General features: G+C 43.4%; 1 protein-coding gene across 1 annotated transcript in view; it reads left to right on the top strand.

Annotated features, from left to right (window-relative positions):
* The window catches only part of LOC124151126 (lysosomal cobalamin transporter ABCD4-like), a 49,195-nt gene extending 34,918 nt beyond the window's left edge, over positions 1-14,277 (top strand). The window contains exons 12-18 of the mRNA XM_048403147.1: positions 3,292-3,374; positions 7,221-7,331; positions 9,288-9,379; positions 10,695-10,731; positions 11,276-11,369; positions 12,879-12,955; positions 13,675-14,277. Coding sequence (XP_048259104.1) covers positions 3,292-3,374; positions 7,221-7,331; positions 9,288-9,379; positions 10,695-10,731; positions 11,276-11,369; positions 12,879-12,955; positions 13,675-13,886 — 706 coding nt within the window. The 3' untranslated portion in view covers positions 13,887-14,277. The remainder of the gene's footprint in view (positions 1-3,291; positions 3,375-7,220; positions 7,332-9,287; positions 9,380-10,694; positions 10,732-11,275; positions 11,370-12,878; positions 12,956-13,674) is intronic.
* The last annotated feature ends 2,434 nt before the right edge of the window (positions 14,278-16,711 follow it).

Genomic DNA, 16,711 nt, shown 5'->3' with positions numbered 1-16,711 from the left:
TTTAACAATTGTTAACTCGTTGCGTAATGGTTTACATATATTTTCCCATATATTATATATATTTCAGATGCAATTTAAAGCACATCGGGACATGCGAAGTTATACAGTATGCTTGAACACATTTAACTGTGTCTTGAGTATATTTTAGGATGCAAGACATATGTAAAATCAAAAATTATTTCTGATGGATTCTTTGAGGAAGAACTTGAAATCATACGCGCACTCTGATTGGTTTGTCGTATTTTAGCACATAACACTCATCGATAGGGGGACGAGTCTTCTTGCAGGTCACGGAAAGGGGCGAGTGGTGACCAATGGGTCCGTCTACATCATTTCGTCACCACTCGCCCCTTTCCGTAACCTGCAAGACCGGAATAACACGAGTTTGTCACGAATGCGTCCACATTAGATCAGTCTTCTTCTGTGTGAGCGACATTTCTGTAGTCACTGCCACTTGAAATGGAATCACGAAATATCGCGATGATTAATTGATATACTTATAGAATGAAAACAAGCTATTCCGCAGATAAGCAATATTATTCACCATAATGACAAATATTGCAAAGTGTCCCCTTTTAAGGCAGACGTGTGGAGGAAATTCCAAATTTGACGCTTCATTGACAAAATATTATGTCCGATGCAATTCCCTTTACTGGTTTGTACCATATGCTCCCGTGAACAGGAGGCACGGGTGGCGGAGTCGTCTTAGGCGCCGCGATTCGCTGTGCAGAGTTGCGTCCCTTGGGCACGCCAGAAACCTATGATTGTGGGTTCGAATCCCGGTTCGCCCCAATTATGTTTCTATGTTTGTCAGCACCGTACCCGTGCTCGTGAGTTTCGCCGAAGTAGTAAACGTCTGAGACCTGCATCACTTCGGGCTTTCCTTCCACATTAAGCTGACACTCCGTGATATAACTAGAATACTGTTAAAAGCGGCGTTAAACCAAACTCACTCAGGTGAACAATTGACTTGCCTATATGTGTGTTTGTGACGGGTGCCACCTTTTCGCGAACACCTGGCATCGTCACTATTTGGTAGTGATTCATTGACACATGTTCATGATATGGCCGGAATCGTATAATCGACTCTGTCAAAAACAGATTTAAAGGCGACAATGCTTGTCGTAAGAGGCGACTAACGGTATCGGGTGGTCAAGCTCGCTGACTTGGTTGCATTCATTGGATTGTCTGGTCCAGACTCATTTATTTACAGACCGCCGTCATACAGCTGGAATATTGCGGAGTGCGGCGTTAAACAACAAACAAACAAACAAAATCAGATTTCTTATGAATATAGAAAGGGTTTTTATTTTCAAATATGTCTATTTTGCTAGCGATTATCATTATTTTTGAGTTTTAGCATCACGTGGTTACAATCGTGTTGAGAATCGACAGCCAGTTGACTGCTAGCGGTTATATTTAGCCGTGAACTTGGTCAATAGCGCTTTAAATACTACATCTGCACGTGCTTTTCTTTCAGTTCGTGCTGGAAAAGTACGTGCGCTGCACTCACTTCTAAATATAGTTACTCGTCGTCACCTGACTGCCGATCCCCAGTCGTGTGATCAAAACTCGATGATGCGTATCGCTATTTAAAAAATAGACATTTCTCGAGAAGTGAAGTTTTCATTTTTGTCACTGCTGTAAGTAATATTCCGAATGGCTAGTTTAAACTTTATTAGTTTCAGCGCACGTGTAGCTATCTTGGTTAATTAATCATCGCGATTTTAAGTGATTTCATGTGGCGGGGACTACAGATAGATGGATGGACGCGACCAAAGATTCTCCCTACTTCTCTGTTCCACATGGGCGGTCGGGTAGCCTAGTGGTTAAAGCGTTCGCTCGTCACGCCGAAGACCCGGGTTCGAATCCCGACATTGGGTTCAATGTGGGAAGCCCATTTCTGGTGTCCCCCGCCGTGATATTGCTGGAATATTGCTAAAAGCGGCGTAAAACCATACTCACTCACTCACTCTCTGTTCCACAGCCCAACTTCAGTGTTGTGTTTGAAAGGTGGAATATATATATCGGAATCGTTTATTTTTATTCATGGAATTTTTTCTACAATTTACAAACTTTACAATTACCCAGCCAGCCAGCGTTATGACACTTTTAGCATTATTGTAGTTGAGAGATTGCCAGAAAAGAACGAGGACGGATAGAGATTGTCAGTAGTACAATATCTCCATTGTTTAAGTCAGCTGGTTAACTTGATATAAGACCACTGTACACATGTTGACAAGTTTGACAAATCGTCGTTAGGTAACATTATATTTAGTTTGTTTCCTATTTTATGAGTAAATAGTCATGTTAGGCTCGTTTCCTTAATAGGTAGAATATTAATTTACAGTCACTATTTTTCTAAATGTTTAACCAGCGTTTGAAACGAAGTGTTAATCTCAAATACGGTAAGTATGTTCGCTCAAGCTGAACTTGTACACGAGTTTGTCAAATGTTTGGCATTGATTTTTAATCCTCCGATCGCTTCCGGTTCCATAACATTTGGATAGTAGCGTATTTTGTCCTTGGAATATTTTCTTCTTGGGTTTGGAGGAGCTGAGATGGACAACAGCATTATTTGTGACTTGATGACAGATAAAATATGAAAACGTTTATTTTAGAAACGATGTTGAACTCTCCCCCGTTCATACACTTAAGATTTTCTCAGCAATTGGATCTGAAACTGTGTACTGGGTTCCGTATTAAACTTGTTTTGTAAACACCAACTCTATCGCAATGTGGCGTTAGGTGTTCTCTCGCTTTAAAACCGGGCGATCTATACTAACACCGCTGAAACAGCTTCAAATCTCACTTTTCACCGAAATGGTAAACGTCTGAGACCTGCATCACTTCGGGCTTTCCTCCTACATTAAGCTGACACGCCGTGATGTAACTGGAATACTGTTAAAAGCGGCGTTAAACTCAACTCACTCAAATCTCACTTTCACTTTAAATATTTATTATTACCTTGTTGCCTTGACAACTGCGCTAAGTAAGCGGGTATGGGTTTACGCCGACTTTTAGCAATATTTCAGCAATATCACGGCGGGGTACACCAGAAATGGGCTTCACATATTGTACCCATGTCGGGAAACGAACCCGGGTCTTCGGCGTGACGAGTGACCGCTTTAACCACTAGGCTACCAAACCGCCCCTACAACTGCGCTAAACCTGAGCTTGTCTTCACTTTGTAAGAAGACATTCAAACTGCCAAACCAGTTAGGAGTTGTGGAGCTAAACCTGGCCCAGTAATCAAAGCTAGGAAATAGATGAAATGATTGTGTAATGCAGGCAGACAGAGAGGCGGCAAAAGGCTTTCCAGTGTCACGATGTGACCTATGCACCCCCGGACGTCGACGTCATGCTGTGTAAAAGTAAGACCAAGTTCCGATAGCACTTCATACTGCAGTCTTAAATCCAGAAATACATAGTGGTGTTGATGTACACATGAAAGGCACGGTTCATACAGCACAAGGGAAGCATGAGTGTGATGTCTTTAGGTATAAGGGGCGTGCTGTGGGGACTGTTGGAGGTGGGTGGTGGGGCGTGGTGTGAACACGGAAACTGTGGTATGGTGGTGGCTGGGGCGTGGTGTTGACACGGAAACTGTGGTATGGTGGTGGGTGGTGTTGACACTGAAACTGATTGGTGGTTGTAGGTGGGGCGTGGTGTGAACACGGAAATTGTGGTGTGCTGCTGGGTGGGGCGTGGGGTGAACACGGAAACTGTTGTGTGGTGCTGGGTGGGGCGTGGGGTGAACACGGAAATTGTGGTGTGGTGCTGGTTTGGGCGTGGTGTGAACACGGAAATTGTTGTGTGGTGCTGGGTGTGGCGTGGTGTGAACACGGAAACTGTGGTGTGGTGCTGGATGGGGCGTGGTGTGAACACGGAAATTGTGGTGTGGTGCTGGGTGGGGCGTGGTGTGAACAAGGAAATTGTGGTGTGGTGCTGGGTGTGGCGTGGTGTGAACACGGAAACTGTGGTGTGGTGTTGGGTGGGGCGTGGTGTGAACACGGAAACTGTGTTTGTTGGGGCGTGGTGTGAACACGGAAACTGGTATGGTGGTGGGTGGGGCGTGGTGTGATTACGGAAACTGGTCTGGTGCTGGATGGGGCGTGGTGTGAACACGGAAACTGGTGTGGTGCTGGGTGGGGCGTGGTGTGAACACAGAAACTGTGGTGTGGTGCTGGGTGGGGCGTGGTGTGAACACGGAAACTGAGTTGTGGTGGTAGGTTGGGCTTCGTGTGAACACGGAAACTGCGGTGTGGTGCTGGATGGGGCGTGGTGGGAACACGGAAACTGCGGTGTGGTGCTGGATGGGGCGTGGTGTGAACACGGAAATTGTGGTGTGGTGCATGGTTGGGCGTGGTGTGAACACGGAAAGTGGTGTGGGGCGTGGTGTGAACACGGAAACCTTTGTGTGGTGCTGGGTGGCGCGTGGTGTGAACACGGAAACTGTGGTGTGGTGCTGGATTGGGCGTGGTGTGAACACGGAAACTGTGGTGTGGTGCTGGGTGGCGCGTGGTGTGAACACGGAAACTGTGCTGTGGTGGTGCTTGGCGGGGTATAATCACGGAAACTGGTGTTGTGCTAGAACGGGCATGGTGTGAAGACGGAAACTCTGGTGTAGTGGTGCTGCGTAGGGCTTGGTGCATCATCTCGTGGCAAGGGAGTTAACTGACTATAGTGGCGTAGTGTGTAAGGGTGAAACGATACACCGATATTCCGATGCATCGCGATACTTGACCCACGATACGATAAATACGATAAACGTGGGCCCATTTATCGATACGCCACGATACGGAACGCAAATCTCAAGTACAGCGTTTCCTCGCTATTGTGCCTTTCAAAAACCGCTAACTTGGTTATAGCGCGCGCTAACGCATGACTCCCCAAAACGTACTTACATTTTTAATAAGCTCAGGTTTTACACCGACAGATGTTTTTCCCCATCTCATAAAACATTATCAGCTGATCACCGCAAGCACATATCACCGAAAATACCAGCCAGCAAATCCGAACTGAAGTACGCAATTCAATACCATTATTATACTATCTTGTTATTAAACGTGTTCATTGTATATCTGGACTTGTGTTTGTAATATATTTTATTAACTTTATTCAAAATTTCATTTAATATTGTTTTCATTGTATGAAGAGATACAGCAACCACGGTCAGATCACCGCTTTTGACGCATTGAAACGAACTTTAGTTGCTAGAGAATGGATACATATATTACAAATGCCATACTTTGACTCGTTAAAAGTCATATTTGTGGCAATTTGGCTAATATATGTCAACATAACGTTTTCGCAATCGAAATACATGTAGCACGGGAAGTCCCTAGGGTGACTGGTCAAATTGTTCCATACGTAAAAATATCCTGCAACAGCAATCACCAGTAACAAAATGCTACACTTGTGGTTCTTATAATTTTAAATATATATATAGTAAAAGCTGCAACTAAGGTAACACGATATTGGAATATATTATTCCTGATAAAACAATAATTTCAGATACAATTTCTTCGACCATAGCATCAAAATTCTTTGAAGTTGTATCGCTGGTGGAGTACATTAAATATTTTCTGGTGTTTGAACTTTGAATTGTTTTGAAGAAAAGTTAGAGAAAGTTCCACTTCGAAGCTGAACAACGGCAGTAGTCTTCTCATTATAAAATAATTTTGACTGTTCCAAAATCATGAAAGGTTCAATCTTGACATGCTTAAAGTCTTGTTTTTTTATCATTGCGTATCGAGATACGTATCGTATCGTGACCAGAATATCGAGATGCGTATCGTATCGTGACCTTCCTGTATCGTTGCAGCCCTAGTAGTGTGAACACGTAAACTGTGGTTCTGCTGGGCATGGTGTGAACACGGAAACTGTGGTTCTGCTGGGCATGGTGTGAACACGGAAACTATAATGTGGTGGTGCTGAGCGTAGTGTGGACATGGAAACTGTGATGTGGTGCTGGGCGTGGCGTAGTGTGGACACGGAAACTGTGGTTCTGATGGGCATGGTGTGAACACGGAAACTGTGATGTGGTGGTGCTGGTCGTAGTGTGGACATGGAAACTGTGATGTGGTGTGCTGGGCGTGGCGTAGTGTGAACACGGAAACTGTGGTTCTGATGGGCATGGTGTGAACACGGAAACTGTGATGTGGTGGTGCTGGTCGTAGTGTGGACATGGAAACTGTGATGTGGTGCTGGGCGTGGCGTAGTGTGAACACGGAAACTGTGGATCTGATGGGCATGGTGTGAACACGGAAACTGTGATGTGGTGGTGCTGGGCGTGGCGTAGTGTGGACACTGAAACTGTGGTTCTGATGGGCATGGTGTGAACACGGAAACTATAATGTGGTGGTGCTGGTCGTAGTGTGGACACGGAAACTGTGGTTCTGATGGGCATGGTGTGAACACGGAAACTGTGATGTGGTGGTGCTGGTCGTAGTGTGGACACGGAAACTGTGATGTGGTGTGGTGGGCGTGGCGTAGTGTAACACGTAAACTGTGGTTCTGTTGGGCATAGTGTGAACACGTAAACTGTGGTGGTGCTGGGCATGGTGTGAACACGTAAACTATAATGTGGTGGTGCTGGTCGTAGTGTGGACACGGAAACTGTGATGTGGTGTGCTGGGCGTGGCGTAGTGTGAATACGTAAACTGTGATGTGTTGGTGCTGGTCGTAGTGTGGACACGGAAACTGTGATGTGGTGTGCTGGGCGTGGCGTAGTGTAACACGTAAACTGTGGTTCTGTTGGGCATAGTGTGAACACGTAAACTGTGGTTCTGCTGGGCATGGTGTGAACACGGAAACTATAATGTGGTGGTGCTGGTCGTAGTGTGGACACGGAAACTGTGATGTGGTGTGCTGGGCGTAGTGTGGACACGGAAACTGTGATGTGGTGTGCTGGGCGTGGCGTAGTGTGGACACGGAAACTGTGATGTGGTGTGCTGGGCGTGGCGTAGTGTGAACACTTAAACTGTGGTTCTGTTGGGCATGGTGTGAACACGGAAACTCGAGTGTGGCGGGGGGGTGGGGGCGGCGTGGTGTGAACACGGAGAATATGGCGTGGCGTGGCGTGGCGTGTGATGGGACGATATTTGTCGTGAAATGGCCCACATACTCATACGTTCAACAAATTTTGTCCCGTTTAATGTTTAACGCTTCTGCCACTATTGCCTTAAAGAGTCATTAACAGAAGTGGTTTCTTCCAGATATAAGCTTCCAGCTGGAGAGTGGAGTTAACGTCCTAGTTACAGGAGACAGCGGCTGTGGGAAGAGTGCCCTCCTACGAGTCATCAATGGCTTGTGGACAAATGCTACAGGTATGTGAAGTAACTAAACCCCAAGGCAAGGGACTTCACTGTTAGTGAATATTATATCAGTTTTAATGTGCATGAAAAGACACATATTCCCGAAGCAAGAGAGTTAACTGACTGTAAAAGTCCAGTTTCCATCATTGCCGAACTAGGCTGGAATTTCTGGGCTCGATCGTAGCGCCACCAGTGGCTATTACGAGTTATGTCCCTTCTATGTCCCTCCTATTGACCAATAAGATTCCACCTCTCATATCACTTACATTTGCTTCAAACAAAGTGGCGGCGCCCAGTCAAGATGATCTGATCGGTAATCAAGATCTATATTGTAATAAAACGAGTCTTACTTTGCGAATCACGTGAGCACCTTAATTAAAAACATGACGGTACACATGCTTTGCAAATCCTGCAGTCGACCGAGATATGCACGGCAGTTTACGAACCGGATATCGATTTCTTTACACGACTTTGATCGGACTATGACTAGACTCGTTAGTCCAGCTAGAATATAACACCAGAATTACAGCCTAGTTCGGCGAGGGTGGAACCCTACTTGTATGGTCTGTTGCCTCGGGAAGATGGTTGAATCCCCGAATGTAAACACTTTCCCACACATTGTAACAATATCAATGGTCGGTTGAAGCAATGTGATGTCGTTGTTGATCATAGTTGAGATCAGTATGATATAACTGGTACTCGTTGACTTCTACAGAAAGGGGCAATGGGGTAGCCTAGTGGACAAAAGCGTTTTCTCGTCACGCCGAAGACTCGGGTTCGATTCCCGACATGGGTACAATGTGTGAAGCCCATTTTCCGGTGTCCTCCGCCGTGATATTGCTGGAATATTGCTAAAAGCGGCGTAAAACCACATTCACTCACTCTGCAGAAAGACAGCCATCCAGCTTGTGCAGTCACCCTTGGATTTCGGTCAATGTTTACTGGTTAGGACTTACTTCTTTCAGTGGCATTTAGAAGTTGGTGTGTTGAAGTAAGACGAGTTCTATGGATGAACAACTTCTTTATTACAGTTAGTGCTGCTTGATTGTTGCCCAGGATCTTGATGTTGTTCCACTGGATATTGTGGTCGGATGGGTTTGGGTGTAGTCGGAGATGGCTGATTTTGAGTGATTCTTTTTGTACTGAGGTCTTGTGTTCTTTTATTCTAATGGGTAGGGGCCTGGATGTTTCTCCTACATAGGAGTCGCCACAGTCATATTGTATGTGATATACGACACCAGCTGGGTCTTCTTTCTTTGATGTAGGGGGCTTGCCATTGGCACTGAGGATGTTCTGGATTGTCCTGCCTCTCTGGAATACTGTATCAATGTTGGCGTGGTGTTTGAGCAGTCTGTGGATCTGGTGGCTGGCTGTTCCTATGTAGGGAAGACTGATGACAAAGGGGGCTGTCTGTTGTCGTGGAGGCCGCTCTCTGGGGCTGAGGATGCTGTTGATTGTTTTTTCAACTAGGCTGGTAGGATAATTGTTGAAGTTAGTGAAGACATGGCACTAATTGTAAGTTGTTCATCCATAGAACTCGTCTTACTGGTTAGGACTTGTTGAAAGACTTGTTGGTCATGGGTCATCCAGTTAATGTTGACTGTAGTAAGGGGTTATTGAAAGACCTGTCAACCTTGGGTTATCCAGTCAATTTTTACTGGTTAGGACTTGTTGAAAGACCTGTCACCCTGGGTTATCCGGCAAATGTTTACTGGTTAGGGGTTGTTGAAAGACTTGTTGGTCATGGGCCATCCAGTCAATGTTTACTGGTAGGGGGTTGTTGAAAATGGTCAATGTTTGGCACATCGATGTGGGGAGAGCTCCTGGTCAAGTGCTGCAGACAGGCCCGAAGGACATTCAGTCTTACTCCTCTTGATATACACATGTGTTAGCGCTTAAATCTGAACAAATTTGCTAACGTAACATATACACTATTGTTATATCTGTCGATCTTGCCTATTCGTGTAGGTCGCGTAGACCGGTATCTGAAGAATGGTCGACATGGCATCTTCTACCTTCCACAGAAACCATACTTCACGAGCGGCTCAATCAGAGAACAGGTGGTACCTTGCACGGCTGTGGACCATAGTTCGTAACGATAACATTTTTAACAAAGGAAACAATAGAGAAGAACATCATTTGTTAGGTTTCATGAGAAGGATATAACACGTCATATATATAAGATTTATTACCCTCAGCAGAAAGTAAATACCGGTAATAGCGATAAGTCGACCTTTGCTTTAAGACACTTAATGTTTTGAGTCTTTGTGTACTTGTACACCATTTCGTGAACGAGAAACGACGATTTTTTCTTACCGAATCATCTTTTTATTACCGAAGCTTTCTTCTATTCTCAGGGGTTCATAATCACAAACAGAATTGTGTTTTACCCTGTTTTGAAACAAAAGAAAAACTATCAAATACTACAAAAAAAGATTGACAATGTTTGTCAAATTTCGAGCATGTACAACTGCTTGTGTTGTTTGTCTATACGTAAGGCCTTAGCGGTCGAATTTGTGTCGAGCTCGAAATAAAATACTTAAATGCCACAAGGTATACGTGTTCGGATACCAAAATGAAAATTGAATAGGAAAATTTATAACAAGTATGACAAGTTGCTATATTTGAGGTACAGCAGGCCTCAAAGTTTAAATTACTACCAAGTAGCCATATGGCTACAAGTATTTTTTTCCAGGGAGCCAGTGGTAAAATCAAGAAGTCAAGCCAATATTGTAGGTAGCCAAAAGCATTTGAAATGATCTTTTATCAAATAACTATCATAATATGTACAAGTTATAGCACTAGTCTTGAAATTGTATATTAGTGGAAACTGTACATGCTGTACTTGAGTTTTGTTATTTGTGACTCGAGCAATGATGCAGTTTATATTACTAGATTATATAGGTATATCCTTGCTTATCCAATAAACTATCAACTAAAATAAAATACTAATTACATTAATATTTATGCATTTCGGTTCATTGTTGACTTTAGGAGGAATTATTTGCAAGTACAATCAGTAGCAGACACATTTATTTTTGTGTCTGCATATGTGTAGCAACAGAATTTAGTCGCCAAAAGATATTTTTGAAGGTAGTCATTTGGCTACCTCAGTCTTTTAGACAGTAGACAAATTGAATTTAGCTCGCATTGGCCACCGTTTTAGTCGTAACTCTGAGGCCTGGTACGTCGTTTCTTTGAGCCATAAAGATCTTTGTAACGACCTTTTCAGCAGATTTCGTGTCATTTATGCTTGTTAGGAAACATTCAAGCAACATGCCGGTCGAACCAGACAATATGCATCATTGTATAGAGGTTATGGGAATCTCATAAATCTAAGAAAACAATAGATGACAGTAGTTTTTTTTATTTCAGATACTTCACCCGTCAACTGAAGATGAGGGATTTGTTGGTACGTTCTTGGATGTTCTAAGACATCATGGGCTGTTGATCCAGAAAATGACTCATTTTATCAAATAGTTGTTCACTCATGTGAATATGCAAAGTTTCATTACTTTCCCAGAGATTTTTTATTTAATTAGATATACTGCTTGGCTGACATCCTAGGGCAGATATGCTCACCTGTCAGAGCTAGTCATCAATCAGTTTATTTCAGTACTTTCAGGCCTCAGGTCTTTGTGTACAAAATTTATAGCACAGGCGGAATTATAGTTAACGGTACATTTCCTCCATATGTGCACAGTACAAATATTTTGCAAAATTTGTAATGACTTTATAGAGTTTGGCGATGACATCAAAATGTTAAATGTTGAAGATAGAACTTAGTGTTAATATAGTGTTGTCTTAAATGTTCGTACGCTGGACACACTAAAATAAATTGGAATTCAAAGCTCGTATACAACGAATGTATTGCACGTGGCTTGAAATAAACGTTGTAAAATATTGATCGAAGAGTGAAAAAATACTCCGCCGTTTATTTCGACGTGTGGTTCCAGGCTTGGAGAGAATGCATGACGTTTTGTCCCTGGTGGGTCTGACGGGTCTGCTTGCAAGGGCAGGGGGTCTGGACACAGACCCAGAGTGGAACTGGTGAGGACCATGTTAGACATTGTGTTAATTCTCGTGATTCTGATTGTGTTGTGTTACATCTGATTAACATAAACGTGTCTGCACGATGATGAATCGGTTTGGTTTTGGTTTGGTTTGTTGTTTTACGCCGCACTAAGCAATATTCCAGCTATATGACGGCGGTCTGTAAATAATCGAGTCTGGGCCGTACAATCTGGTGATTTACATCATGAGCATCGATCCACGCAATTGGGATCGATGACAAACATCAACCAAGTCAGCGAACCTGACCACCCGATCCCGTTAGTCGCCTCTTACAAGCATGGTCGCCTTTTACGGCGAGCATGGGTTGCTGAAGACCTATTCTACCCCGGGTCTTCACGGGCACCATGATGAATCGGACAGGTGTGGCTGCTGACTGATAAACTGTGTATAACGTACTTCTTGTGGAGATGGAGTCCGATGAGTTTTCTGTTGATGTAAATGTTTGTGTATTGTTTTATACACTGCAGTCAAACCAGTGGTTGATATTAGCAACGTCCAACGCCGTCTGCGTACGTGACACGAACCTAGGATGACCCTTGTTACGAGTGAAGAATAGGTCTTCAGCAACCCATGAGTGTCGCAAGAGGCGACTGACGGGATCGGGTGGTCAGTCTCGCTGACTTGTTTGATGCTCATGATATCAATCACTGGATTGTCTGATCCAGACTCGATTATCTATAGACCGCCGTCATATAGCTGGAATATTGCTGATTCCGGCGTAAAGCAACAAACAAACAAAAAGTAAATGAGAAAGATAGACAGGTGGTGCTCCAATAGCTTGGCTTCAGTTATAAAGCGAAGGCTCCCTAAATACAATGTTTATTCCTAATAAGGATATTTACCATCCCCAAACACACAAGCGTGACAACCTCTTTATCATAAAATGTCATTCTTCAATTCTGTGCTCTTCCCATCTCTCACAATCATTAGCTGAACATTGCTGCGCATTAATATACGTCAGAGGGTTAGTGATGTGACAGTGACGGCAGCCAAAATAGTTCCAACAGAAACCTGTTTCACATACAGTGGCGTAACTACATATATGCAAAACAATTGCCAACACAAATTGTTTTTACTTGCCTTTCGCGGCAATCCATCGGTCTGTCCGCTAGAGTAACTGCCCTTTATCAAAGGGAAGCTACTCTAACCCTAGTCTATGAAACGTCACGGCCAAGTTCTGACGTTTTTGACACTGGGCCTGTCCTGTCATAACGTTGCGAAGTGCAGTCAGATGTACACACAGCGACAAAACGAAACAAGGTAACAATTCGAACATATTTCGGGCAAATCCAACTGTTTTAATTTGTGGAGAAGGTTCCATGCCCTCGCTAAATGGTCGCTAGTATGAGCACGCTGCTATTAGTAGTCAGGCCACTTCAGTCCTCCTGATGCTCATTAAGATTGTTTATAACGAGAATGTTTATATCTGATGAATGTATGTGGCCTAATGGCGAATATGAGGACTACCTATTTGTTTTATGACAGGTATGATGAACTTTCGCAGGGAGAAATGCAGAAACTGGCATTTGCTAAATTGTTCTATCACCAGCCAGCGTTTGCAGGTGAGTGAGTGTTTTGTTTGTTTGTTGTGTATTGCCGCACTCAGCAATATTCCAGCTATATGAGGGCAGTCTGTAAACAATTGAGTCTGGACCAGACAATCCAGTGATTGATATCATGAGCATCTATCCATGCAATTGGGATTGATGACATGCATCAACCAAATCTGCGAGCCTGACCACCCAATCCTGTTATTTGCCTCTTAGGACAAGCACAGTCGCCTTTTACAGCAAGCATGGGTTGCTGAAGACCTATCATTAACTTCTTAGCCCATGCATATTGTATAAATCTGCTATGATGAGGATGAGATCTATTCTACCCCGAATAGGTGAGTGAGTGAGGGGGTAGTGAGTGATACGGTGGATGGGAAACTGTAATGAAACACTCATTGAAGTGCTTGTCAATTGATGGAGTAAGGAGTGAGTGAGTAGCGTTTAACACGCTTTGAACAGTATTCGAGTTATATCACAGCCTGTCAGCAATAATGAGGGAAGAAAGCCCCAAGTAATGCAGGTCTCAGACATTTACCACTTCCTTAAAACCCACGCACAGGCATGGTGCCCACAAACCTAGAAATTCGAACCCACAATCATAGCATAGGTTTCTGGTGTCCCCATGGGACACAACTCTGCACAGCAAATTGGGGCTCCTTAGACGACAGGGCCACCGGTGCCGCGAATAGAGAAATAAGCTGTTCTGATTCCGCCTGTCTTGTTTCCAGTGTTGGACGAGTCTACCAGTCAGCTTGGTATCCGTGACGAGAACGCCATGTATGAAGCATGTAGCAGACTGGGAATGACGGTGGTCAGTGTGAGTCACCGGCCTAGTGTCAGGGAGTTCCACCAGATGGAGCTCCACCTGGATGGCGAGGGCGGGTGGCACATGGCTGCCATTGTTGACCCACATACAAGGACAGAGGAATCTCAAGCTTGAGACATAACATCTTACACCTTCTTAAATTTAATGCTGTAATTCCACAGGTTTTCCAAGCAGATGTATACTTTAGATCGTGATTGACAACAGTACTGCATCTTGACATCTTTCCTGTAATATTTGTTTGTGTAAAAGAATGAAAAGGGCTAAAGAAAAACAAATAAATATTCAACTTTTCAAACAATTTATTTAATTTATAGTGTAAAAACAGGTCTTTGCAAAATATGACACTGTATGAACATGCAATCCAATCTTTCTACCACATGATCCCAAACAACATACAAAAAACACCCTTCCAGCATACAAGAAGGCACCAAATCATCTGCTACTGTTTTGTTCGCCAACACAACACTGCAGTTTACATTAACACACATTCAAACTAAAATGTTAGACTAGGTGGGCAGTGTGGAATGAGAATATGTAAATTCCCTTCTGTCTTTTTAGCCCTTGGTTATTCCAGGTTTAGCATTGGTCCCCAGCAACCTATGCTGGTCGTTTATGGGGACTCCTAGTTGGGGACTCCAAGATGGAATTGGTCCCCATCGACCTATGCTGGTCGTACCATGGGGACTCCTAGTTAGAATTGGTCCCCAGCAACCTATGCTGGTCCTACAATGGGGACTCCTAGTTAGAATTGGTCCCCAGTAACCTACGCTGGTCCTACAATGGGGAAACCTAGTTGGAATTGGTCCCCAGCGACCTACGCTGATTGTAAGAGGCAACTTAATGGATTAAGACCCAGTGACTTGGTTGATAGCGTGTCACCGTACCCCGATGGCGTGGATCGTTGCTCACAATATCGACCACTGGAATGTCTGGTCTGGACTCCATGATTTATAGGCTGCCATCATATCGCTGGAATATTGCTGAGTGAGGCGTTAAACAAGAAGCACACATATTGTCTATGTTTCCTTTGTGGAGCCAGATCATGTCGTAGAACGAAACCTAGGAATAAAATCTGAAGCAGATGTAATGATATGTTTAAATCAAACCAGGACGACACAACACGTTCACATGTCCATCAGTTAGCTGCACTTATTAACCTTAGCAAATATACATAGCATATAAATTGTATATGAACATATTCAGGGAAATGAACACAAATTAGGGTTTGGACGGGTAACTCGTGGGTACCCGGGTCGGGTGGGTACTGAGAAGGACCCGGATACCCACAGGACCACCCAGACCCATGGTTAGTCACGTGATATATTGTTTAACGACAAACAATATCTAGAACTCTATGGTTACACTATAAGTCTCTAATGTTCGCATTTATTTCTGACTATGCACCCATTCCTTCTGACCTTAATAGGTCTGAATAAAGATGAAACTTCAGTCAAGTTCAGTGTATGCATGACCAGATCATTTTACGCATGTATCTAAATACATTTTGTCAGGGCTACAGTCAAACTATTCCCAATCGTATAATTTGTACCCAACTCTTGAGATCTGCAGCGGGTACCCGGGTATGGTCAGGTATATCGGTTGGCTACCCGGGTTTTAAATCTTTACTCATCCCAGCCCTAAACCAAATGAAACCAGAGAACACAATTCCCTTCTCAATATCAGTGTAACCTCGTGCATCGTGACCCTCACCTGACAAAACATCAACTCAAACAAAAACACATTCTGTCAGACAAGAGCTGATGCTAAATCTATACAACACATTTTCCTGTTTGATCACTGGTTCCATCTATGGGCCTGATCTTAGTGCTAAGATGATCATACTCCCATACTTTAACATAGGCCTACGTAGTGCTAAGATCACTTTGTGGAACTGGGCCGGTAATATCAAGCTATGGAAGCACTGCAATTGTTACCTACCTCTGCACTAAGACAGGTGGCTATTCTTTCAGAACCTGGTCATAAACATATATCAGACAAACGTATCTTGCTTCCCTTAACACCCTAGTACTACCCTGGTATGCTACTGAACCTAGACACCCAAGAAGATCCGGGGTAGAATAGGTCTTCAGCAACCCATACTTGCCGTAAAAGGCGACTATGCTTGTCATAAGAGGCAACTAACGGGATCGGGTGGTCAGGCTTGCTGACTTGGTTCATGCATGTCATCGTATCCCAATTGCCTGGATCGATGCTCATGATGTCAATCACTGGTCCAGACTCAATTATTTCCAGACCGTCGTCATATAGCTGGAATATTGCTGAGTGCAGCATTAAGCAACAAACAAACAAAATGAACCTTGAAATACGGGATATGTCAGGGTTTGTTGTGTCTAATAATGCCCAAAATCTACATCTCGCGAAGGTAGTACAAGTGCAACTATAACAATAGTATGGCTATAGTGTTTTTACTAATGCTACTATCCCAAAAGTTTTAAGGGCCGGCAATTCATTGTTATTATTTACCAAATGCACTTCTTTCGAAATGATGGAGAGTGGATTAATGTACTAATTTTCCCATGCATAACAAATTATAACCTCTTTTGCCCTTCACAAAACACATGCACACAGCAGCTAATGACAGGAAAATACTCAACTCCTGATAGGGATACTCATATACTTCATACAAAAATCCCACCCAAATACGTAGATCGCTGTTCATGATGTCGATCACTGGATTGTCTGGGCCAGACTCAATTATTTACAGAATGCCGTCACATAGCTGTAATATTACTGAGTGTGGCATTAAACAACAAACAAATCTTACTAAATCTTATTAAATCAAACAAATCAAATTAATTATCTCCAATTATCTTAAACAACAAACATATTACCGTATTCGACGTAATAAGCGTCCTGGGCGCTCTCAAAATTAGAAATAGGGGTCTCTTATTAGAATATTATTTTGGTGAAAAAAAACA

The sequence above is a fragment of the Haliotis rufescens genome, unplaced genomic scaffold, assembly GCF_023055435.1.
Source record: "Haliotis rufescens isolate VD_foot unplaced genomic scaffold, xgHalRufe1.0.p SCAF_3, whole genome shotgun sequence".
In the NCBI taxonomy this organism is placed as follows: Eukaryota; Metazoa; Mollusca; class Gastropoda; order Lepetellida; family Haliotidae; genus Haliotis; species Haliotis rufescens.
The sequence above is the reverse complement of the archived record's forward strand: the minus strand, read 5'-3'. Positions and strand labels throughout refer to the sequence as shown.